The sequence below is a fragment of the Trachurus trachurus genome (assembly GCF_905171665.1).
Source record: "Trachurus trachurus genome assembly, chromosome: 16".
NCBI lineage: Eukaryota > Metazoa > Chordata > Actinopteri > Carangiformes > Carangidae > Trachurus > Trachurus trachurus.
In genome coordinates this window covers 15,006,899-15,029,231 of record NC_139902.1, presented here as the reverse complement: position 1 = coordinate 15,029,231, position 22,333 = coordinate 15,006,899, and the positions used below count along the sequence as shown (strand labels likewise).

At 41.7% G+C, this 22,333-nt stretch overlaps 5 protein-coding genes across 5 annotated transcripts; 1 reads left to right on the top strand and 4 right to left on the bottom strand.

The window, feature by feature from the left end:
* Window positions 1–325: 325 nt before the first annotated feature.
* gpn2 (GPN-loop GTPase 2) lies at window positions 326–4,558 on the bottom strand. Its single transcript, XM_083989056.1, has 5 exons — window positions 3,751–4,558; window positions 3,049–3,205; window positions 2,728–2,888; window positions 1,086–1,216; window positions 326–874 (listed from the first exon to the last, which is right to left on the bottom strand). The coding sequence occupies exons 1-5, from the start codon at window positions 4,171–4,173 to the stop codon at window positions 802–804; spliced, it is 945 nt and encodes a 314-aa protein (XP_083845182.1). The 5' UTR covers window positions 4,174–4,558; the 3' UTR covers window positions 326–801.
* Window positions 4,559–4,903: 345 nt separating this feature from the next.
* Window positions 4,904–7,769, bottom strand: gpatch3 (G patch domain containing 3; the record flags this gene model as incomplete). The annotated part of the gene is made up of 7 exons (XM_083989053.1): window positions 4,904–5,112; window positions 5,225–5,352; window positions 5,439–5,560; window positions 5,662–5,721; window positions 5,914–6,088; window positions 6,246–6,703; window positions 7,352–7,769. The coding sequence occupies 7 exons, from the start codon at window positions 7,767–7,769 to the stop codon at window positions 4,929–4,931; spliced, it is 1,545 nt and encodes a 514-aa protein (XP_083845179.1). The 3' UTR covers window positions 4,904–4,928.
* A 4,724-nt stretch (window positions 7,770–12,493) lies between these two features.
* Window positions 12,494–13,955, top strand: nr0b2a (nuclear receptor subfamily 0, group B, member 2a). The gene is made up of 2 exons (XM_083989059.1): window positions 12,494–13,177; window positions 13,302–13,955. Exons 1-2 carry the CDS (start codon window positions 12,643–12,645, stop codon window positions 13,541–13,543), a joined length of 777 nt encoding a protein of 258 aa, XP_083845185.1. The 5' UTR covers window positions 12,494–12,642; the 3' UTR covers window positions 13,544–13,955.
* Window positions 13,956–16,108: 2,153 nt separating this feature from the next.
* kdf1a (keratinocyte differentiation factor 1a) lies at window positions 16,109–19,531 on the bottom strand (the record flags this gene model as incomplete). The annotated part of the gene is made up of 4 exons (XM_083989055.1): window positions 19,408–19,531; window positions 17,955–19,051; window positions 17,472–17,546; window positions 16,109–16,194 (listed from the first exon to the last, which is right to left on the bottom strand). The coding sequence occupies exons 2-4, from the start codon at window positions 19,030–19,032 to the stop codon at window positions 16,109–16,111; spliced, it is 1,239 nt and encodes a 412-aa protein (XP_083845181.1). The 5' UTR covers window positions 19,033–19,051; window positions 19,408–19,531.
* Window positions 19,532–20,774: 1,243 nt separating this feature from the next.
* On the bottom strand, window positions 20,775–22,333 carry LOC310998838 (trophoblast glycoprotein-like). Its single transcript, XM_083989054.1, has 2 exons — window positions 22,054–22,333; window positions 20,775–21,839 (listed from the first exon to the last, which is right to left on the bottom strand). Exons 1-2 carry the CDS (start codon window positions 22,311–22,313, stop codon window positions 20,864–20,866), a joined length of 1,236 nt encoding a protein of 411 aa, XP_083845180.1. The 5' UTR covers window positions 22,314–22,333; the 3' UTR covers window positions 20,775–20,863.

The window sequence follows — 22,333 nt, the reverse complement described above, 5'->3', positions numbered from 1 at the left end:
TCCATTATATTCCACTGCATATCAAGGGAAAAACCCTGTCTGTTCTCCACATCTTCCCGTCAGACGTCCCCCGCACTAATATACAGTGTGCACATGGCAGGAGCTTATACACGAGGGAAGTAAAAGTCCTGTTTAATCATCGCAATAAGGTTCCTCACTAAATCCTAAAACACTAACGACAAAGACAAAGAAACAGAAGACTTTTTAGACAGACTTGATTCATGCACCAATAATCTAAAAGAAGCACTAAGGAATACCAACATGAATCTTTTTATTTTCATACCCAGAGAGCAGACAAAAAACAAAGACTACATTCATTGCAGTAACTCTTTTAGTTTCTGAATGAATTTTACTATATGGGCCTGCACCACGGGATGCCATTGGAAACTCATCTGTAATTCCTAAAAACTGTCAGTATCTCAAGTATCAAACATACATCCATACAAAATGAAAAAAGAGGGGTTTTTACATTTAACACATTTAAAAAAAATGTACAAGCATCTCTTGAAGATGTCCTTTATTGTTGTCCAGAGAGACAACTCCAGAGAAAAACACTCACACCTCTCTCATTGATAACTACAGCAAAGTTGAGCGTTGACTCTCTCTCTTTCTCTCTCAGTCATTTGTGTGATGCGCATGATGAGTGGTGCAACCTTGAAGCATCTACAGCAACCAGATTTAGTTCTCGTTTCTCCACTTCTTTTGAAGAGAGGGCCTCGGTATTCAGGCCAACTGAGATGGATGTTGCCAAGACTCCCCTGGTATACTGATGCAAAAGAAGGGCGACCAGTTTAGTCCTCCTTACAGGTCCATCATTTCCTCCTTCACAGTCTTTCCACTGGGTTCAACATACCTCTCTTGCACTCCAAGAGTACTGGAGGGTCAACTGTTAAGGAAAACATGACCAAACAACACAGATTTAAGTGTGTATTGTAAGATTCGGGTTGTATTTAAAGTAACCATTTGTACGTTATTAGAAACCTGAACATTGTTCTGTTTTTTTCTGCCATCTTCCGTAAATGTTAAAGCTTGATTTTAAACCAGATGAGTCACAGTGAGTCACCGCAGTGATTAGGGAAGGATACGAGTCGAACTGGAAGTCTGCCCCCACAGCAGCTGACATCATGGCCTGCAGATTCCTCTCCTCCAGGTCTCCAAAGCAGTAGCCATTTGCCTTGTCCACTGCTCGTAAGACCTGAATCATGCTCTCTTTGTCCTAGAAGCAGAAAATAGAAGCATTTTTTCGAGGGGGTTTTCCCAGTGCAAATTCACTGAGAACACCCACTGGCAAAATGTTTTCAGAGAAAACTCACTGAAATGTTGCTACTGAGCTGTTTGAAGACAACTGTGTTTCTGGTTTATGACTTATCAGTAGAAAATACATTACATTAAGTATAAAAAAGGTAATTCAGTCACATCTGACGTGTTTCATAAGTCCTAATTCTCTTTCCCTATTTTTTCTCCAACTGTCGGAGCAGCTGCATGAAGGCACCTTCCTGAAAAAGATTTTGAAACTTTCTTCGAAATGTGGCAATGCAGCCTTTCCTGCCTTTTCTTTTTCTTTTTTTTAATCAAAGCTTGATGCTGTAGTATAAAGCCACAAAACCTCACACTTCAGTGGAATCCAGCACTCAAGAGTTTAGTAACTTGTTTTTCTCAAGGTAAAAAAAAAAAGAAGTATTTTAGACTTTTTAATTTGCTGTGTTAAGTGCCACTAGTAACCAAGGTAACTGGTGGATGCTTAACTAAGAGGATGTAGAAAAAACCTATAAAAGTATCAAGGCTGCATTTTGCAAGTGCCAACCTGCAACTTGCATTTGTATAAATTACTAGTCCCATATAGAGATGGCACCATGGTCTAGACTCCTGTCTCTAGACACTCACAGGATGAAATCAGTCTCTATAAAGAAGTCAGGGAACAGATACAATGTGCAGACAGCCAACTACCTTTTCCCAGTCTAATCCATCTGCAGAAAATTGATCTGGTCTTGAAAAGAAAAGCTAAAAGCTACTCACAACTGTGATTGAGTCATCACCAGACCTTTTTGAAAGATTTGGTTCAGCTCTCAAGCGGGAAACATGAAATTTGTAAAGTTAATCATTACTCTGAAGAAGCATTTACAATCTTTAACACAGTGAGCTTACTGAGCTACATGCAGAAATCAAGCCTTTAAAGTCTAATTTCTGTGTATGACTGAGGAGTATTTGATAAAGTTGGTCAGGCTACATAAGGTCTGCGGCCTGTGGATTTACTTCAAAGCAAAAATTAAACTTTGTAATCGTCGAACAGTAACCCATTTTAGTAGAAGAGTCGTGTTTTTCTTTTTCATGACAAAATTACAAAATAGCTGCAGAGAAACTAAGCTAAAACTATGTTATATACCTCCAATTACTACAAGAACAAGACCACATGTATTACAATTCATGTATTCTGTTAATTTAAGTTCATCGGGTTGATAAATGCCATGTAGTTTCTATGCCAGCCTGAATCACTAAAGCCCTTTTTAGAATCAGGAGGAAATCCCCAGTGAAACCACTTAATTAGTTAATCTACTTAATTAACTTTATTTACTCAACCATATAGTTATTCAGTGGCTTCTTAGAAATATTAGACCCTAATGGCTCAAACATACCACCCACATTATGAAATGTTTTGAGTCAGTGTCGTGTTAGATCATTAATGTTTTCAATACACAAGAAAAAACATCTTGAAATCGGCTACTGTACCTGTACGTTGAGAGGCACAAAGGAGACAAGGCCGTAATCTTGTATAACCTCTGCCAACTTTTCATTTAGATGGTGAAATTTCTTAAAGAAAGGATCTGCAGCCAGGTGATCAAGAAGATAGGTCAGATCCATAACTTCGGTGTAGAAGTCAAGGTTGAAGGCTGTGCATGAATACAGATGAGGGGGGGCAAATGTTACCATGGTAGATAATATTGTGAGTGAGTCATAAATGAATCAATTAGGAAAAAAATTGTGAGCTTAGTGGTGCATGTTCTGGAAATACAATAAGCCTCTGTCTGTATGTGCAGCAACAGCTCTCACCCAGTTTGCCATACTGCTCAACCAAGTCCATCTTGGACAGGATGTTGACGTGGGGAAGCTCCACGTGCAGCATGGTGGACAGCGAGGTACACAGCACAGAGATGAACTTGGCCGGGTCGGCGCAGTAATGAGAGTCCACAAGGTGCACCGCCGTCAGCTAAGGAGGCAAGAAAGTGATGGAGAACAGTAATGAGCTGCAACTGTGATCTCTTTTGAGGTTTAACTTGGTACATAAAAGTAAATCCTATGCATATTATATCTGACTTGAGCTTAAGCGCAAAACCTGAAAAACATTTAAAATGCACAGCTGTCCAAATACCTTATGTTCTGGACTGTACACAGTATCCACATCAGTAAACAAATGGGAGGTTGTCTTAGGGAAGTGAACTGAACTGAACTGACATACAGATAAAAAATATAATACCAATACTGATAAGAGACACTACACTTCCATCCAGTTGGGATTCAGAAACAGTTGAGGTAAACGGTCGTGAAAATTACGTACTTTACTAATACTACTGTATTTTGAACCTACATTATTTAAAAGTTGACAAGCCAATCAGAGTTAATTTCAACACTTACTAGTTGAGTATTTGACCTTTTTTTGCACAATACACTAGAAACAGTATATGCCATACCAATTACAAACATGGTGATTACATGTATCTATCAAAGGCTCAATGGAGCAGATTATCCCCTCACCCTGAAATTCCACTTTGCCAACTGTGAGAATATATTCTTGACTGAACTCTGGTGGGTGTAGAGCTCCACCTGTCCCGGACAGTCAAACAAGAAGTAAGAGTCAGTGTGCTGCTGCTTCAGCTTGTTCTCCAACCAGTCCAGATTGGCTTCAACGTACTCCATGCAGTAGAGGAGCCCCCCGTTGGGTCCGAGCTTCAAGCCCTCCATCACATCATCCAGAGTGACCAGCTCTGAGACATCTACACCGCAGGAATAAGGCAGTCCTTCATTGGCTGGGTCCATGTTCACCACGACCACCTTCCGTCCCAGGTGGGTCAGGAACTCCTGCATCCCCTGGCAGTAAGTGGTTTTACCTGAACCCGGGGGTCCGATGACCACCTGGCCAAACCGGAGAGTGGGGGTCGCTCCTGCGTGGCCGGACATGGTTTCAGTGTTGAGAAAAGAGGCTGCAGATGAGCTCACATTAAGATGGGACCAGGATGGGAGAGGAGAGGAGAGGAGAAGAGGAGGGGGTGTCAGCAGCGACTCACTCCCACCTGTCAGTGTCTCTGTCTGGAGGCAAATTGAGCTGTTATTTCGTTTTCACGCACTCAACAAAAGTTCACGTTTCTGAGGTGAGCTGCCTTCGGCTAGTCAGTTAGCCTTGGTTAAAAGTTTGTGCGCGACGAAAGAGCACTACGACACATGCTCGCGACAACTTATAAATATATTGTTATGGACTTAAACTTCCGAGTCAAATAAATACCGATAATTAATTACTACGCACCGCCGTTATGTTTGCATGCGTACAGTGGTCGATAGCTGAAACGCTAACCTCTCTACTGTAGAGTACTTCCGGGTTAGGGGACTATCAAAATAAAAGCAGTATTTTTTTCATTATTAATGTGGAGCTCGAGGCTAACTTAAGGTTTATGTAACACAGTTTCAGACATCATCCCAGCCTGACTCTTATGTTACAACTTTAAATGTGCGATTCCCGATTCCATACAAATATTTAACATTTACAAAGGAAAACACAGTGACGGTGAGTCAGCAATCTGATCCAACATTACATTAACGAAGCATAACCAAGTCAGCACACATTGAATGAATGGTTTGAAAAATATTTTTAATATAAAAGTCAAACAAATAAGTAGCCTAGAAATATAAATATTATACATATAAAGAACAATAATTTGTCATCTGCGTGGTCCAATGGTGCCACCTGGCTGCCAGCCTCTGTACTTCAAAGACGTGTTTGGTTGGCGTCTCAGCAAGGTGTCACCTCCATCTATGTCTTTGGGTTTATCATATACTGTAGTTATATGGAAGCCCTTCTTGGCTTTTTTCCCAGGATTCAAGACGAGTTTCTCTCCATGATATCTGCAAAGGAAAATTTACATTGGCATGAGGGATTAAATGCATAAGAGACATAGCATACTAAATACACATGCTAAATATATTTGGTCAATTCTGTTTTCACATCCTTACTCACCCAAAGCCCCTTTTGCAGTTTGGGTGTTGGCCTTCACTCTCCAGAGCTTCAGGGATTCCAGCTTGACTGTGTCCCAACCCTTCACCATCCTTCCAGCCTTGCTTCTCCATCACACGACGGCCAAAACCCTACCCAAGGGAAATGTCAGTCAGTCTTGTTGAGACTGTAGGAGACATTCAGGGAAGAAAAATATCTGCGCTGACAAACGTCTTACCTTAGTGAACCTCTCAAAGCTGCCAATAGACTGACTGGATCCAGATCTATCTTCAAGACCCTCCCTCAGTCTCTTTTCATACCGCATTCGGACATAGTCACGGGCATCCATGTCACCTCCATCTATGAACAAAAGTATTGGGTCAAAGAAAATCTGATTGTGCTGGGATAATTTAGTTTGGTTACATTCCTCAGTCAAGGTCAGTGGAACAAACTTAAGATACCTTTATCATAATAGATGCTCATGTCAACATCCCAGTCGTCCGCTGTTTGTTCATCAAAATCTAAAACAACAAGGACAAAATGATATAAATGTCATCAAGCAAATACAGTATATTTAATCAGTGAAATTATCTAAAGTAGTATTAGAATTTCAACCCATTAACATCATAAAAAATGTTATAAGCAGCCATTAGGTGAGGCTGGAAAATGAATGAATCTTTTTAAGCTGTATGATAAACCCATCTTCTGCATACCTCCTTCTTCTTCCTGCCAGTACTGGGCATCAGTGTAGAAAACCAGGCCTGAGCCGCCCTTTTCCCACTTCAGCTCTATCTCCTCTTCATAGAGCCTCTCTTTACTTCGCTCTTGGCTTGTTACATCCTCATGTAAAGCCTCATGGCGCTCCCACTCCTCACAGTAGTCATCATCCTGCAGTCAACAACATGAATAAATCTCATGGCAAACCTCAGTTAAGGGATGATAATGATGATGCCTGAGGCAGTACTGCTAATAACAACAACAATAATGTGTAATATACAGTATTTGGTACAATGACAGGTATTGATGGATTTAAATTTGTACCCACATCATCTGCATTTGACTGTGCATCCTCGTCCTCCTCTCTCTGCAGCTCATCAGTCTCTGTTGCCGTTTCTGTCCTGTCAGTCAGCTGCTTCGAACCCGAAGGCCGAGCAGTAAAAACACCTGGTCCTGATACTTCATGACCAGCAGCAGTTAATACAGTCTCCTCTGTGGCAGGAAGTGTCCAACTGTCATAATACTGAAAAGGTACGTTGCCGTAGCGGCGGTTGGAGCTTGTTTTGGGGAAAGTGAGGCCCAGCTTCCGGATGAGGCGCGGAGGCAGTCGGCAGGACTGGATGAGTTGAAGAAACACTTTCACTGGTGTGCCCACATTCCCGTTCTGCATCAAAGCAGGTGGATTCAGCTCAGATAAACTCTTGAGGTCGGCCTCTGTGAAACGCTCCGTTAACGAAACACGGTGCCGCTGCTCATACTTTGTTTTATAGGGGAAGGATCCATCATCTGGAAGAATTGAAAAAAAGTTTACATGTACGCACAATCATAACAATCTGTGACACATTTAACAGAAGGCAAAACACAATTAACTTCCAGTAATAAACAACAATTAGCAGATTGATTGATTATGTAATTCCTGCAAGTAGTGCTTTAAAAGTCATTTATAAGTCTATGAATGTTAGTTTTGTATTTGAATCCATGAAAACAAATTATCAAATGAACAAATACATAAAGTACATGTGTGTTAACCAACTTCACAGCTCTAAGACAATAATTAGAGCTCTCATAATATATTGTTGAAGGCTGGACAAAAAATAGATGTTACTATAATGATCCCAATCAAAGTACTTCCTGACTGTCCCTAAATGGGTCACAGTACAGTACAATTCCCATAACGGGACCAACTCTACAACCCTATTATGTAATAGTTGTGTAGTATTAGTACGTGCTTTATGTTTGACATGTTTAGTCTCAAAGACTGATATAACATTTTATTTTTATTTTATTACCGTGAGCTTGGCACAGCTCGTTGCAAATTCAGAGCCGTTATAGGGGTAAGTTAAGACTCAGATAACTCAAACTGAGTGGGTCCTATCTCTCAGTAGTCACTACTCAGGACCAGTCTGACGAGAAGAAGTTCAACACCTCACAAACCTTTGTCAGCTGTAACTTTTATTCTTTTGATAACACATCGTCTGGACAGCCACGTCCCCTTCGAGTCGATCCAGTGATTCCCCGCGTACATCCTGAAGAACCTGTCGGCGTCTTTACCGCGAACCGAGACGACGCAGCAGCACGACCGCGCCGCCTGCTTCTTCCCCGGGCTGGTCTCGGCGACCTGCTCGGTCTCCGGTGAGACGGAGCTGCTGGACTCCCCGTTGTCCCCACTCACCGTGTTTTCGGTGCCCACGGACTCCCTGAGGACCTCCGGTCGGTGACGGTAGTGGAAACAGTGAAACCCGCCGCTTTCTATGAACTGACTGTAATAATTTCTCAGGTCCGCCGAGTGAAAAGCTACAGGAATGTTGCTAATGGCGAAATACACCGGAGTTGCCCCCTCAAGGTCCGCCATGATTGTTTATCACTGGACACCCTACGTCATCCAAACGACTCGGGTTACGTCACATCCGCTTCCTAGATGTAAAAAATAAAATAAAACATAACATACAAAATATAATAATCTTCTCTGATATAATATAATATAATATAATATAACGATTGTAACATTTTACTTCATTCATGACATATTATTTAATAACACAGTATAATGTTGTTAGTAGATACAGACACATTTTAAGTGTGTATACATTTTAGTACATACAAACAATTGTCACATCATATTTTATTTTATTACCAATTATTTTACTGTTTTTCAATTCTCTCAGCTGCCTCCACTAGTTAGATCAACAATCATGTCCTTAAATAGAAATAGAGTTCTGATATCCAAGAAACATGTTTGTAGAAACAATAGATACAGTGACAGTAATACAATTTAGTGACAATACATTCTCCTTGACTCCTGACTTTGACTTTAACAGCCCTCTTCATTGGTGCCAGACTGAACTAAGATTCTCCTTTTTGCACCTCTACATTTTACAAAGCCAACAGCCCACTCACCAAGCAGATCATGATTTGCTATTCTGTACTTTTCATTGCATTTAAAATTAAATAGAAATGGTTCAAAGGAAGAATCAAACCATGATGTGACTCGAAGTGACAGTTGTACAAGAATTTCACTATTTACTTTTGATTAATGCAACAAAAAAAAAGCAACAAGGCAAGTCTAACACTGTTTAACCCCACACAATGGGACAAAAAAAATAATTAAATGTAATATTCACGCCTCTCATGAATATTATTTTAAAACCTAGACCTGTTCATTAAGAGGTCATTGACCCAGAGGCTTAAACTTCAGCCTTCACCTCAGCTTTTATCATTGTGTTTTGATAGTAATAGGCAGTAAAACCAGACCTAGGTGTCTGGACCCTGACATCATTTACGCACCATATTACACACTTACGGTGCATTAGTCATAGCCGCCCTGGCTTGCAGAAGCACACACTAATCCTCAAGAATGTGAAAAGGCAAAAAAAAAAAAAAAAACTCTTAGATTTATAATCTCAACAGATCAGTGCTTGTGCTTGTACTAAAACATTCTATGCAAATCATCCACTAAGCCTCTCACAAATACATTGTATTCGGAAAGTATTCAGACCTCCTCATTTTTTTCACATTTTGTTTAATTCGATAATTTTTAAATTATTAATTTTACAACAACAGGACTCTTCCTATAGGGCTGCCCCACAAGCCAAGCTAAACAATCGTGGTGAACACTGTTGAACGGATACGAACTTGATGGTCAGTGACAACTGGTCAAAAAAAGACACTGCTATCAGTCATTTGTTTAGAGTTTTAGGTCTCTGGAACTAAATAAGTATAATACATCATAGTTTCACAGTTTAACTGTAGGCCTTAGCTCCAGTGTATTATGCTTAACTTAGTACCATTGCCAGTTCAACAATAGTTTTATGATATAGGGGACTATAAAGTTTTTTGTTTGTTTGTTTTTACAAAACCCCTTTTTTCATTAAAAAGAAAATCACATTTCTCAAATGTCTTAATGTCTCTTAAAACTGATCTAATCAAAGTGTGAACAAGCATTTCATGCCAGCTGTGTGTACAGCACTGCACACTGTAGTTATTGATACACTTTTCTACAGATACCTTTTTGTCAGAATCCCAAAAGAGTAGACTTTTCTAGGTTTATTATGTGTGCATTTTCATGGATTACAGAGTTAACGTTAGTATAGTAACACATTGTACTAACATGTTAATATTTACTTTGACTATTACGTAGGAAATGTCAGTGATTTATGAATTTCTATGCAACATCGTGGGTCCAGCTTACTGCAAATGGATTTGTGGTGTTGTCCTTGTAAAACACATCAGCGTCCTAGAGAACCAGACAGAACTACATGTGGATTGATTTTGAACAATTTGAACTCCTGGGTAATCAAATGATTTTCCCAGAGGATTGAAATGACCCCACGGTGAAGGAATAGCTGTCACCTTTGGGTCAATGAACCTCCGCTGTATGAGCAGTAGGTCAAGGTCAAGTGACATGGTGTCCATCACGCACACACAGACACGGAGAAGTCGCACTGAGAGGTCAATGACCTGGGAAAATTTAAACCAGAGAAAAGTCAATATTTGAGAGAAAAAGAGCAATTCTCTGTATCAATTGATGACGGATGTGTTGACACAGTTCACTCAAAATGATCTAATCAATTAATATGATAGTGTTAATGTAATGTTTTACAGTCGCCTGCCAACCGCACTGCAGGTTTCAGCCATTACATCATGCTTCATCATACCTGGACTGTTATTAATTTCCTTGTCAGAGTGAAGCTGTTGTTCCCTTTATAGAATGAAGGACATCTTATTTTTACTGTCTTTATGGCGATAAGTGTCTGTCCTCCGTGTCCGTCTCTGCCTGCTCCCAAGCTCTATAAACATGAGCCTTATCACAGGCATTTACAACTGTCAGCATGGCCCATGAAGCCAGAGGGCCGCAGGGTGCATTATAGTTCACTTTGCAGAGAGTACTACATTCTCCAAGATAACGTAATGTGTTTTATTACTGTATGTATTACAGCTTAAAGCTGATTTAGCTTCTGTGAGTATATGGACAAGTCATGTCTTACATGAATAATCACTGTGTATCAAAATGAGATCAGCCCAGGAAAGATAATGAGGCCATGAAAGCTATTCTGGAGAATTCTTTGAAAGGTTGAGTAAAGAGGATGATGGAGTAAAACAAACATTTGGTGACTGGTGCTGCCAGTTGTGTCTGGCGCGTAATCTCTTTATTGCAGTCATTCACTTATGACCTGACCTTGACTCCACTGCTCTGTAGTTCAGGTAATTCCTCTGGCACTTGCATCCTGTGATGATTTCAGGCTTCTTGGGCTTGTTCATCAAATGTCCTGCCAAAAATCAAAAAGACCATAAAATGCTGTTTTTTTAAAAAAAAAACTGTGTCACTTGTCATTATATAATGTGATAGATGTTTTAGTGAGTATATTTTTCTAAATGTCCAAGACAAATTAGTGTTATTGAAAATGTGCTGTTTGTTTATTTGTGACAGTAATAAAGTAATTTGCTTATCGTTCTCAAACCTCTGTGCCAGGCACAAGGAAGATAACGAATTAGAGTAAACCCAGTTTAATGATGACAAGTTATAGACAGCATCAACTGAATTTTTTTTTTTTTCCATAAAACTGTCTTACATCGTCACACCAAAGCTCTGTGACATAAATAGACACTGTTTGAGGTCATTATCATTGACTTTAAAAGAAAGCCTTTGCTAATCTGTTCACAGATTTAATGTCAGCCTCATGACCAAATTATAAGAAAGTAAAAAAAAAAAAAAAAATTAGTTGGAAATGTGAACTAGAGGAATGTGAAAGTGTGACAGTTGACGGTTCCTGTCACTATGCCCCCAATTGATCATTTTGTGTAATCCTGTTGAAGCCCAACATGGACCGAAATATAACCACATATAGCCTAAATTGTTTGGGGGTTAGGGACTTGGGTTTGTTTATTTGGTTTCAACCAAAATTAGCACCATGGAGGGACTTTCACAGTGCGCTATCAAACTACTGTGTGTCTCAGCAAAATTAGTTGTCATTATGAATTATTATATTTTGAGCTCTAATGAGCTGTAGGTATATGGATACTATCAAGGACGCTGAAGTCAGTATCTATCTACTTTTTGTAATTGTTTCAGGAGCAAGGCCCAATGTCGCTCCACCACTTTTGTCCAGAAATATCCCAACAATACAGACATTGTACAGACATTCATGATCCCCAGAGGTGGGATCCTGATGACTTCGGTGGTCTGCTTGTTTTTCCTCTAGTTAATCGTAATAACTTTTATATTATAGTTTGATCTAAACCCCTCAGTTTAGTGTGATCATCAGGTTATGCAGACACTGATTAGCTTGAAGCTAGAATGGTGTGTGCGTTACAAATCAAATGGTGACAATTTTGAAAGCTGCAATTCTTTAACAAATTCATGAGCAAACATTTACAAACAATGACATTCCTATCAGCCACGGTTGAACTTTGCGTTTAATTCTTAGTGACAATATGTATAAAGTAGGCCTTTCAGTAAACTTACACCAATAAAACTGATAGAGTGGAGTTTAATAGGAGAATGCTAACTAGATGCTTATTGAATATTTTCCAAACATGATAAATTTTGGTTTGATAAGGCAGATGACCTCAATGTTATTTGGAGCAACAGATTTGTAAAGCTCTTGCAACGTTGGCTGTTTTGAAAGAATAATCAATATAAGACGCAAACATATATTGTGAAAATACTGTAGGTACGGCTGGGCACTTTAATGGTTACAATAAGACCTGCAGCTACAACCATTGAAAACTGGCTTTTCAAAATACAATGCCATTGTAGGCTTATAGTCAAAAAGAATAAAGGAAAAAAAAAAAAAAACCAGGTCCTAACTCTCAGGTCAATGCTCCCTCTCAGTGTTGGCGTCCTTCCAGCTCTCCAGGTGTGAGCTGGCAGTGTACAGGGACATAGTTTGGGGCTGATTACCTCTGTAGTCCTTGGTAGCTTGGTACTGCCTGGGTTAATGACACTGGTGACCAGATAAGGCCCAACCCTCTTGATATCCAGGCGTTACTCCACCAGCTCCCTTTCATTGAGAAAAGCTTATCTGTTTCCCAGGGTTATTCCATCCGTCACCTGGCAGAGCAGACGGTTGTTTTTCACAGACTATATATTGACAAGTCAAGGTCCACTAAGCAGGGTGGGTTGGCCTTATAAATACGGGGACTCTTGAGGTAGCAGCAGCAGTAGCCTACTCGCAAGCTCACAAGGACAGTTACTCTCGACTACATAGATCTCTACAGCCTACAGAATGGATAACGGATGTCACTGTTCGCCGAGCAGCGACAGGCTCTCGAACCCTATTCTCTACAACATACTGAGCCAAATGGATAACAGCAAAACAAGTCAAAACAACTTTAACTATAGGTCAGTACCTCATAGATGCAACTGTGAGCTGCGGCGGACAGTGTGCCTGAAAAGGCCAGCTGAGATTTGCAAGGAAGCTTCAGCAGTTCTGGTTAAAACCATCCATTTCATGAAGAGCTTACCAGCTTTTAACCAACTGCCGGCAAAGGACCAGCTCTCACTTCTCAAAAGCTGCTGGGCACCGCTCTTTATTTTGGGCCTGGCTCAGGAGCATGTAGACTTTGAGGTGATGAACACGCCTGCTGACAGCATGCTGAAAAAGATTCTCCTGAACCATCAGGAGAGCACCCAGATGGAGAGAGAGCAGCCAACCATGGCTGGTGTCAGCAAACTCAAGTCCTGCTTAAAAAAGTTTTGGAGTTTGGATTTGAGTCCAAAGGAGTATGCATACCTCAAAGGGACCACAATATTTAATCCAGGTTTGTTTTCCTCTATAATGCATCCAAAAATCATGTATATAGTTCTCCTGGTTAAATTTTCATTCAGTGCAAAAACTAGATCTCAAGTCTGTAACACTAACTTCCCTATGTTTCCGACCAACAGATGTACCAGATTTAAAGGCAGCTCTTTTTGTGGAAGGCTTGCAACAGGAAGCCCAGCACGCCCTCAGTGAGGTCGTCCAGCTCGTTCAGCCCGGGAACCAGGAGCGCTTTGCTCGAATCCTCCTCACAGCCTCCACGCTGCAGAGCATCACATCCAGCCTCATCACTGAACTCTTCTTCCGACCCGTGATAGGCCAGGCTGATCTGCTGGAGCTGCTAGTCGACATGCTCTTCTGCAGATAAGAGGATAATGGAGTTGATGTAACCGTCCTGGAGAAAGTTGAATTTTGAACTGTGGTGTTGCAGAACATTTTTGTTGACTAAGCTGAGTAATGTTGGAGGGGGAAAAGCACTTACAACAGCCAACAAAAACGACATGAACTAGAGACTATGAATTTCTTGTATTTACATTGAAGCTGAGGTCACTTTAACCCAGTCTGAAAAGATTTTAACAGCTGAAGAGGAAAGATTTGACTTTCCACATAGACTGAACCCACTGATCTGATATTGTATCTTATACTGAAGAGCTTGTGTTTGCTTCACTGTAAATAGGTTTTATCTGAATTTACAGAACATTTCAAATAAATATATTTTTGTACATGAATTAATGTAATAGTGAAGTTCTCTCTTGGTCTTTTAAAAACATTCAAAGTGAGTCTAATCGGTCAGCATTATCTGTGTTATGCACCTTATAATAGCACATATCCGCACCGTCATGGATCAAATGGCATGTCTGATATTACAAACGGGTTGTGCAGCATAGTAATGCTCAAGGCCATTTATTTAAAAATTTTTGTCAAGGTGATTATGATGAGGAATGAGCCCCCTCTTCATGTGTGGTTTTCTTGCAATACTTTGTCTCCCTCTCATGGACGTTACTTGAAATGCTGTGCTTATAAATCTCATTACCACACACAAACATAAACGCCCTACATGAAGTAATTATGACCACAGAAGTCAAGTTGGGGAGATATCCGAGTGTTAAGTCAAGAGTCGTAACAATCTGAAGTTGCTGTTGATAAGTCTTCAGGCTGGATTTGATACAGAACAAACCCTCTTGATTTGTCCTGGCCTGTGGTATGTTAGTTGTGAAATACTGAGCTTTTACATGACACCTCATACAGGTTAAACAGGAATGTGCTGGTGGGGGCAGAGAGCCAGAGGAAATGGGGTTACACACGCCAACTCAACACAAACAGACAAGAAATCCACGACTTCAACATTTTGTTCAGAAGGACACAGATCATCTGCTCATTTGTTTGTCTCGAGGGCTTTGTTGAGCTGCGGTTATTTATTTTACAAATAAGTAGAACATCTTCTCACCTATTCTCATCACAAATCACAGTTTCAAAAATGCTTTGGAATAATTTCTTGATGCTCCATCTGTCTTGTTACTTCCTGTGGATAAATTCTGAGTTTTTGAAGCTGACAATGAGACTTACTGTAACAGCACAAAACCCAGATAGCAGGATCGCACTGTAATTAGCGCAACTGAAAGTATGTACATGGACCATAAGTATGTCATTGCCGCTCGTTAAATATGCGCACCACATTTTTGGTTGGCAGCCATAACAATGGATCACTTGAAAGCTTAATGAGGTATATCTTAAAACATATATTTTGGTAAACATGGTTCAGTTCATTCAATCCCAAGGACTTCAGGACAGGTCCCTGAAATCAGGCTGATTTTCTGCACTGCTTCTTTCCCTTCACAAAGACAAACCCCGGGATTTTATTTCCTTTTTGCCAGAACCAGCCAAACAAGTTCCTCCTTTTGCTGAGGGCGGAAAAAGCCTGTCTGGTACAACACAGTGACTGCAGGGAGATGAGCTTGACAACAATAATCCAGTAGATAAAGAGGAAAAGTAGGCTAAAGCCACAGCAGCAGAAAAACCATGTGAAGCAAAGACTTGTTGATATACGGGCGCATAATTTGTTGCTGAACAAACAGAAGCGCACTCATTGAAATTAGACAAAATGTTTTCATGGCTTGTGTAGAGAGAAAACAAAAGTTGACACAAAGCAGTGTGAGCAAGACGAAGCAAATCATTATATCTGTTCAGGGAAAATCAGAAATAAACGTCAATCCTAGTTACTACGCATATAATTTACTCTTTGAGCAATACACACAAAGGCGTAAACAAGCACAGGGATTTTTATTCTATTAAAAACAGGACTTATCTGCATGTAAAATTAAAAAAAAGTGTGACCAAATGCCACAAATGGTTTAACAACCCAGAAAGTAACGTTGACTTAAAAATATATACATCAATATATGGCTTAACAATACAGTTTTTCATTTCAAATTGTGCCTCTAATGACTCTAAATGGCAGGAGACACTAAACCCACACATACTGAACAAGCACACCAGCCTGCATAAACAATCACACTGACAAGAATGAGGACGGTTACGTTAAACATCAGTCTGTTTTATGGCCTGACTGCTACAACCACATGGAGTGTAACCACATCTCTTTTTCTGAGAACAACTTAAAAAAAAACACTGCATACTAATACATAAACACCTGCTTTGTCTTTACCTGTGTGTGTGAGTGTGTATAAAAAAATAAAATAAAAAAAAGGTGTCCTCAATGTTTATTTGCTGGAAAGAAAATAAAAAAAATTGTCCTTGAATTTAAATGACACTCCAACATCAAACATAAGCCGGACCACGAAAAAGAGAATTACAACCGCCCAAAAAGGTGCTCCACTCAGTAACAGCATAAATGATAGGAGAAGGATCAAGGTGTCCATCTAGTTGGCTACATCTCTTGTCAACACAGGAAGTTTTGTGTCGGTGTTGCCCTTCAGAGAAGCAAAGGGGCACCTGAAGAGTCTGTTTCAGTGTCATGATGGTAGGGTGAGTAGGCCGTGGTAGTGCTGGAGGAGTACGCTGCGAGAAGGAAAGACAAACTTCATTGAAAAAAAAACAAACAACAAAACCACATTATAGAAAAAGTTAAAGGTCCAGTGTGTAAAATATGTGATATCTATTGTTCAGATTCTAGTTTGCAGCGCTAAACTCGCTCGCACTCACCCCTCCCGTCGGCGAAGTGACGGTGGCCTCCGAGCAACAAGGTGAAGATCTATTTTACGATATGTCTGCTGTTTCCTACTCTCCTTTCCTTTCGCCAACTTCTTTGTTGGCTTATTTATGAATGCGAAACTCGCGAAACGTGCGCTCTCTGGCTGGCTGGAATTTCCATTCGGGCTGCCGTACAAATATGGCAGCGCAAGATGGCTAGTCGACGTTCTCTAAAGAAAGACCCTTGCTATATGTATATATAAAATAATACTTATAAGGCTACGAAAACCAAACAAATTTTATTTTCTAGCGATTATACACTTATACAAATAATTTCATGGGTAGTATAGTCATTTTTTGCCAATAAACCTTGCCAATTATTACACACTGGACCTTTAATACAGTATATAAATCTTATGCACACAAGGTGAATATGTTCAGTTCAATCCAGGATGTGAAAGTACAATGTGGTGTACCCTCATTCAAAGACATGTAACAGGACACCCCCCTCTTTGCAGAGCAGCAACAACACAAAAAAGAGAGGCTGCTATGCGGTAATCCATCTGTAACCCAAGTGACATGCTAAAATTACATAATAAACCAGGGGACATGATGTGGCGTATATTTAATGTGACTTGATCTGCTGCTTTGGCAGGTGGTGTAGCATGACCTCCTGAGCTGGGAGGGAGAATGAGGCAGATTGATGGGTGGGTGTAAGGTGGCAGATGAGGGGGGAGGAGGAGGCGGCTAATGAGCGAGGGATTGTAATATGCAGAGAAAAGAGAGCAGGAATGTAGAGTTTTCACAGCTTAAAGAGTGGTATGTATGCAGGAGGTGAGAAAATGCCTGCAGCTGCAGCAGGTACAATGGATTGCAAAGACTGAGCCCCACACACACACACACCGACTTAGTAATTATACCTCAATGACCAGGGAAATAAAGACTGTAGCTCTATCAGTACAATGAACACAATTAAGGTTATGACGTGCAATATGTATAACCTCTAATCACACTCTGGAGCTGAATGATTCTGGATCTAATTCAGCTCTTACTCCCTCATTCAAGCTTTTTCTTCCAACACAAAAGAAGACAGAAAAAGAATCAGTGCCATGGATGTGGAAAATTCCCACATGTAGCCTACTTACTCTTCCCGCTGTAATGTCTCATTTTCCTTGCCAGCTCATCTGATGGCGTCTGCTCTGACACTTTCACCTCAGGAACTGGAGCAGGGGACACACACAAAAAAAACAAAAGACTAAAGTGAAGACATGCAGATGAGGAGCTGCGACACACATGAACACACTGTCATTTTTACAATTAATCCAATCATCCCATTTATTGTGCAATGTGCTTTAGAAGACACTGTGTACCTGTATCAGCTTGACTCAGATTTACCAATTGTTATTAGGTCATTGTCTGTGAAATACCTGGCACATCAGGGTTTAAAACTAGAGGCCAGACAAAGGAGCTTCAGCAGCGCTCCAACGGACACTAGCCAAGTCATTACAGGAAGACAGTTTAGGTGATCAGCTCACTTGGTATGTCGCAGCTGCAGGTTGTTTTGTGCTATTTCATAAACATCTATTTAGCAATCATTAATGTTATCTGGTTTAATTTAACATTCTTACAGTCACTGCTCATGAAGGTGTTGGTCATGGTCTCGTTGCCACTGTCAGGGAGAGTCCCGTCACTCCTCCCATTGGGACGCTGTCCCGTGGACTGGTGGCTCTTGTTCCTCTTGCCCTTTCGGGTGCTGATGCGGATGACTCCGTGCACCAGCTTGCACTCAGCCTCTTGCGCCTCCAGGTTGTAATCCTGAGCGATGCTGTAGATGAGGTCGCTGATCTCGTTGGTCTTGCGGGAGAAGGACGAGTCAGAGGTGCACTTGGCCAGCTGGTCGATCTGGTGGAGGGCGTAGAGCTCCAGCAGCTTCTTAGTGATAAGAGAGTCAATGTCCGTGCCCGTGTCGCTCAGGTCGTCCAAGTCGTAGTCCTCCCGGGATAACAGGCTGGTGTTGCTGACCGGCCGCTCGGTCTCCGCTTTGCCCGGTGCACGGGTCCGTTTTGGGGCAGTGACCGGGTACCTGACTGTCTGGCCTGCGATACGCACATCAGGGTAGCGAAAGCTGTCACTGGTGGGCAGCTTAGAGGGTTTGGCGGCCTTGCTGGCCTCCAGAGGAATACCACAGGTGGGGTTGGTCACGGCCATGCCATTAGGAGGGTGAGGCTCGCTGCCTGCTTTAGGGGGGTGGTCTGTGGAGCTCTCGTTAACCGGCAGACAGGGCTCTCTGCTGCCATAAAATCCACAGGTCAGTACACAGCAGATAAGAGCCTTGCAGCTGCTCCAGCCCACTGAGGCGCAGGAGCCACAGGCATGTCTGCTGGTAGGCGTGTTGTCTGCCGACCCGGGGATAAATCCTATAGTCTCCGAGCCCCTCGATGTGCCGTTTCGCGGGTGGCCTCTGCTGCTGTTTCGACTGTACTTGTTCTCTGAATATTTTGAGTGGTCAGTGCGGTATTCATGATGCTCTCCGTGAGGATCCTTGTAGGAATCCTGGCTGGTGGTGCTCTCCCTGGATATAGTCCGGCTTTGCCTGTACTTTTCTGACCTGGAGCTGGAGCTGTGGTGTTTGTTGTTGTGGTGGTGATGGTGGTGGTGGTGGTGGTGACGGGACGCCTGCGGAGCCCCTGTGCTGTGGCCAGGCATGGCTCAAAATGCCTGGGACCTGGTGTGGGAGAGGCATGTTTAGAAATAATAACCAGGTGTAAACCTCCCCCCTTTTGTTGCCACAAAGTTTGTTTGCAGCCCTTGAACGCACCACGGCGCAGTAAAACAGCCTGTATTTGAGATTCCTACTGGAAACACTTCACTCCCTCTGAGGCAACTTCCCCGGTAGCTCTCAAAATGTAAATAAAGTGTTTGTATTGATCAGTGGCCTGATAACGACTTGGCCCTATTTCGTAGCGCTCGAACCTTGTTTGGCCCACAGCTCGAGAGAAGAGGGAAACAATTATCCTATCCAGGCCAAATCACATTCAACATAGAACCGTTTCTAATTTTACTTACAAAACACTCACTTACCGCATAAGAGGAAACAGTTGTGGGTGTCTTCTTGATCCCAGGTAACTTGCTCACCGAGCAGACCGCGGAAGTCTCGGAGAGGAAACTTTGCTGTGCTCGCGTTTCAAACAGAGAGAGAGAAAGACCCAGTTTTACCGCCCAGTAAACCTCCAGGTGAGTCCTCCTCCGCGGAAACTACGACGGTGAGGCGCCTCGACCGTAGCGCCGCTCAGCTCCGCGTCGTCTTTCTGTCGGTAAAATATAAAAAAACTCCGACTCACTGTGTTGTGTTGCCGAGCGTCTCCCAATGTTTGGCCATTACCTGCGGCTACAGCTAATCCCAGATCCTACACCCACCCACAGGTGATTCGTGACGTCACGCGAGGCGGATATAAAAGTAGAAAGACTGGAAAAAAAAAATAGCACAACAACAAAAACAGGCTGGAACATGAATTACGGTATTTAAAAAAAAAAAGCTGAAAAAAAAACGATTAAAAGAAAGTAGGCTATATAAAACATGGGTGCTTCCCATCCTACTCGTGTATTGCAACATGACAGCTGGTGGTGAATTTCTGCATAATGACAAACAGGCTGAATAAAATAATGCTGTGAACAAACTCGGTAGATGCACAGCTGCTGAACCAGCAGGTGTGTTTTTACATATTTGTCATTCTGCCCCGTTTCCCTTTGTGGAAACACTTCATCACACACACACACACACACACACACACACACACACACACACACACACACACACACACACACACACACACACACACACACACACAGAGACAAACTTGAAATAGAAGAGCCTCCTCACCTGGACAGAAATCAGAACAGCATGTTGTCTCTAGTTGCAATCAAACAGATGAACAAGCAAATTAAGTAGGCCTGCACCAAAATGTTAGGCTACTTTATTTATCCTTAATGTAAATACATGTTTCACATCATACAGGGTTTTTTATATCTACTCATTTGACTATATAGATATTGAATGATACTCATCAACATAACTGCTCTGATTAAATTCAGGAATTTACTTTTTTTTTTTAGTCGAGTCATAGATCTAATCTTATAAAGACTTGTCTACTACCACTACTAGACAATGACAATGGATTACAGTCTCATTTTCTATGATCTACCATACATCACTTATTTATCTGAAATCAAAGAGAATTTATCAATGAAAATAAAACTTGGTTAACAATAGGTGAGATGTTTTCAATGTAGATTAATTTTAATCTGGTTATTTGTTATGTTCTTAGAAAATGAATGACAAACAAACAATATTAATGTAATTTCAGATATATAATACTCCAGTGCCTCAAAAACACAAAGGCACTTTTAGGGTAAGATTTTTCAGTTATGCCTGCAGTATGTACAAAAACATTAAATCAACGTATAAATGTACTGGCCTAAACTATTCATATCTACATCAACTCATATTTTGTGAAATTATTTTAGCTTCAGTAAGAGATCATAGGTTCATAGGTGGGGAGGTTGTCACCTGTTTGACCTGTGTGTCTGTGGGAACCTGGACAATACAGGTGTCATTTGGCAGCTGCTGTGACAGAGATAATCTTAAATGCACTTGTCCCCTGCTGCCACCCTTATTAGATGAGATGTTCCCCAGCCGGGGGTCCGAGTCAATCTCATATCGGTAGTGATATCCCTCCATAACGTCTCGACATGCATCTCTCGTTTCATCGATCCACTTCTTCATGCCATTGCGGTTAAGGTAGAGCACAAAAAGAAAGACCATCCCCACAAACCCCAGCACCACCCCTAGGAAAACATAGGAAGTCTGCAGGGTGAGGTCAGCCACCACCGCCTGGACTGGAACAACACACCCAAGAGTCTGGACACTGAGCCCTCTCAGCCGGGCATCAATTAACGCTCCTGGTGAAGCACATCTCAAAGCATCCACATCTAGCAGAGCTTTTGATTCATTCAGCCAAGCGACAAATTGATGGATTTCACAAGAGCATGTGTAGGGGTTTTTACCAAGATGGATGCGGATGTTCCCGAGCTTCTCCAGCTCTTGGAGAGCATCTTCTCTAAATATTCTGAAGGCATTTTGCGTCAGGTCCAGCATTTCGAGATGGTTCATACCGGAGAAGGTCCCACTGTAGACGGCTCCCAGGGAGTTGTTGGTGAGGAAGAGCTGCTGCAGGCTGGGCAGGTGAGAGAACATGCCCGGGGGAAGCAGGACCAGGTGGTTCCCGGAGAGGTCGAGGCGGAGGAGACCCCCGAGGCCCCCCCAGCGAAGAGCTGTGGTGAGGTCTGTCGGTGCGGTGGAGTTGTACAGCGAGCAGCTCAGGTTGAGCTCCTGAAGGGGGCTGCCCGGGATGCTGAGAGCCTCTGGATGGATGAGTGCCAGCTGGTTCCCGCTCAGGTCCAAGAAGCGCAGGTTGGTGAGGGCGGAAAAGCTGTGGGATGCCATCTCTGTAATTCTGTGAAAATGACTAACACTGTGACACCTGTCCTTAGACATGCTCAGATACAACTCATTTATATCACTGTGCTGTCAAAGTAAAAAACAACACATTCAGAGAAAAAAAAAGAAGTTTATTAGTTATATACACATCAACAAAGTTATGCATATTATCCAAATATGGCTTAATATACATGAATGAAACAAAAAGCAAAAACAACTGACATTCTCACCTATTATTGCTTAAAATGATGTTGGTGACATTCTCCATCTCTGTAAACGAATCAGCTGCAATCTGGTTTATATTATTCCCTGTGATCACGACAGTTCTTGCAAATCCTGGGACACTTTGTGGCACCGTGAGCAGATCCTGGGAAACACATTTCACTGTGCGAGTGACAGCAAAACACTCGCAGCCGACAGGACACTCCAAGCATAGGTGTGGTGCACAAAGAAGGATTCCCAAAAACACACGGATAGCCAAAACACACATCTTTAAATTATAGCCAAAGG

Coding starts and splice junctions, on each gene's coding strand:
- nr0b2a (XM_083989059.1), top strand. CDS start 12,643: ATGGATAACGGATGTCACTGTTCGCCGAGCAGCGACAGGCTCTCGAAC. Junction 13,178..13,301: donor GACCACAATATTTAATCCAG/GTTTGTTTTCCT, acceptor TCCGACCAACAG/ATGTACCAGATTTAAAGGCA.
- LOC310998838 (XM_083989054.1), bottom strand. CDS start 22,313: ATGTGTGTTTTGGCTATCCGTGTGTTTTTGGGAATCCTTCTTTGTGCA. Junction 21,840..22,053: donor ATCATTTTAAGCAATAATAG/GTGAGAATGTCA, acceptor TCATTTTCACAG/AATTACAGAGATGGCATCCC.
- gpn2 (XM_083989056.1), bottom strand. CDS start 4,173: ATGTCCGGCCACGCAGGAGCGACCCCCACTCTCCGGTTTGGCCAGGTG. Junction 1,217..2,727: donor TTGTGCCTCTCAACGTACAG/GTACAGTAGCCG, acceptor TTCTGCTTCTAG/GACAAAGAGAGCATGATTCA. Junction 875..1,085: donor GCAGACTTCCAGTTCGACTC/GTATCCTTCCCT, acceptor TTGACCCTCCAG/TACTCTTGGAGTGCAAGAGA.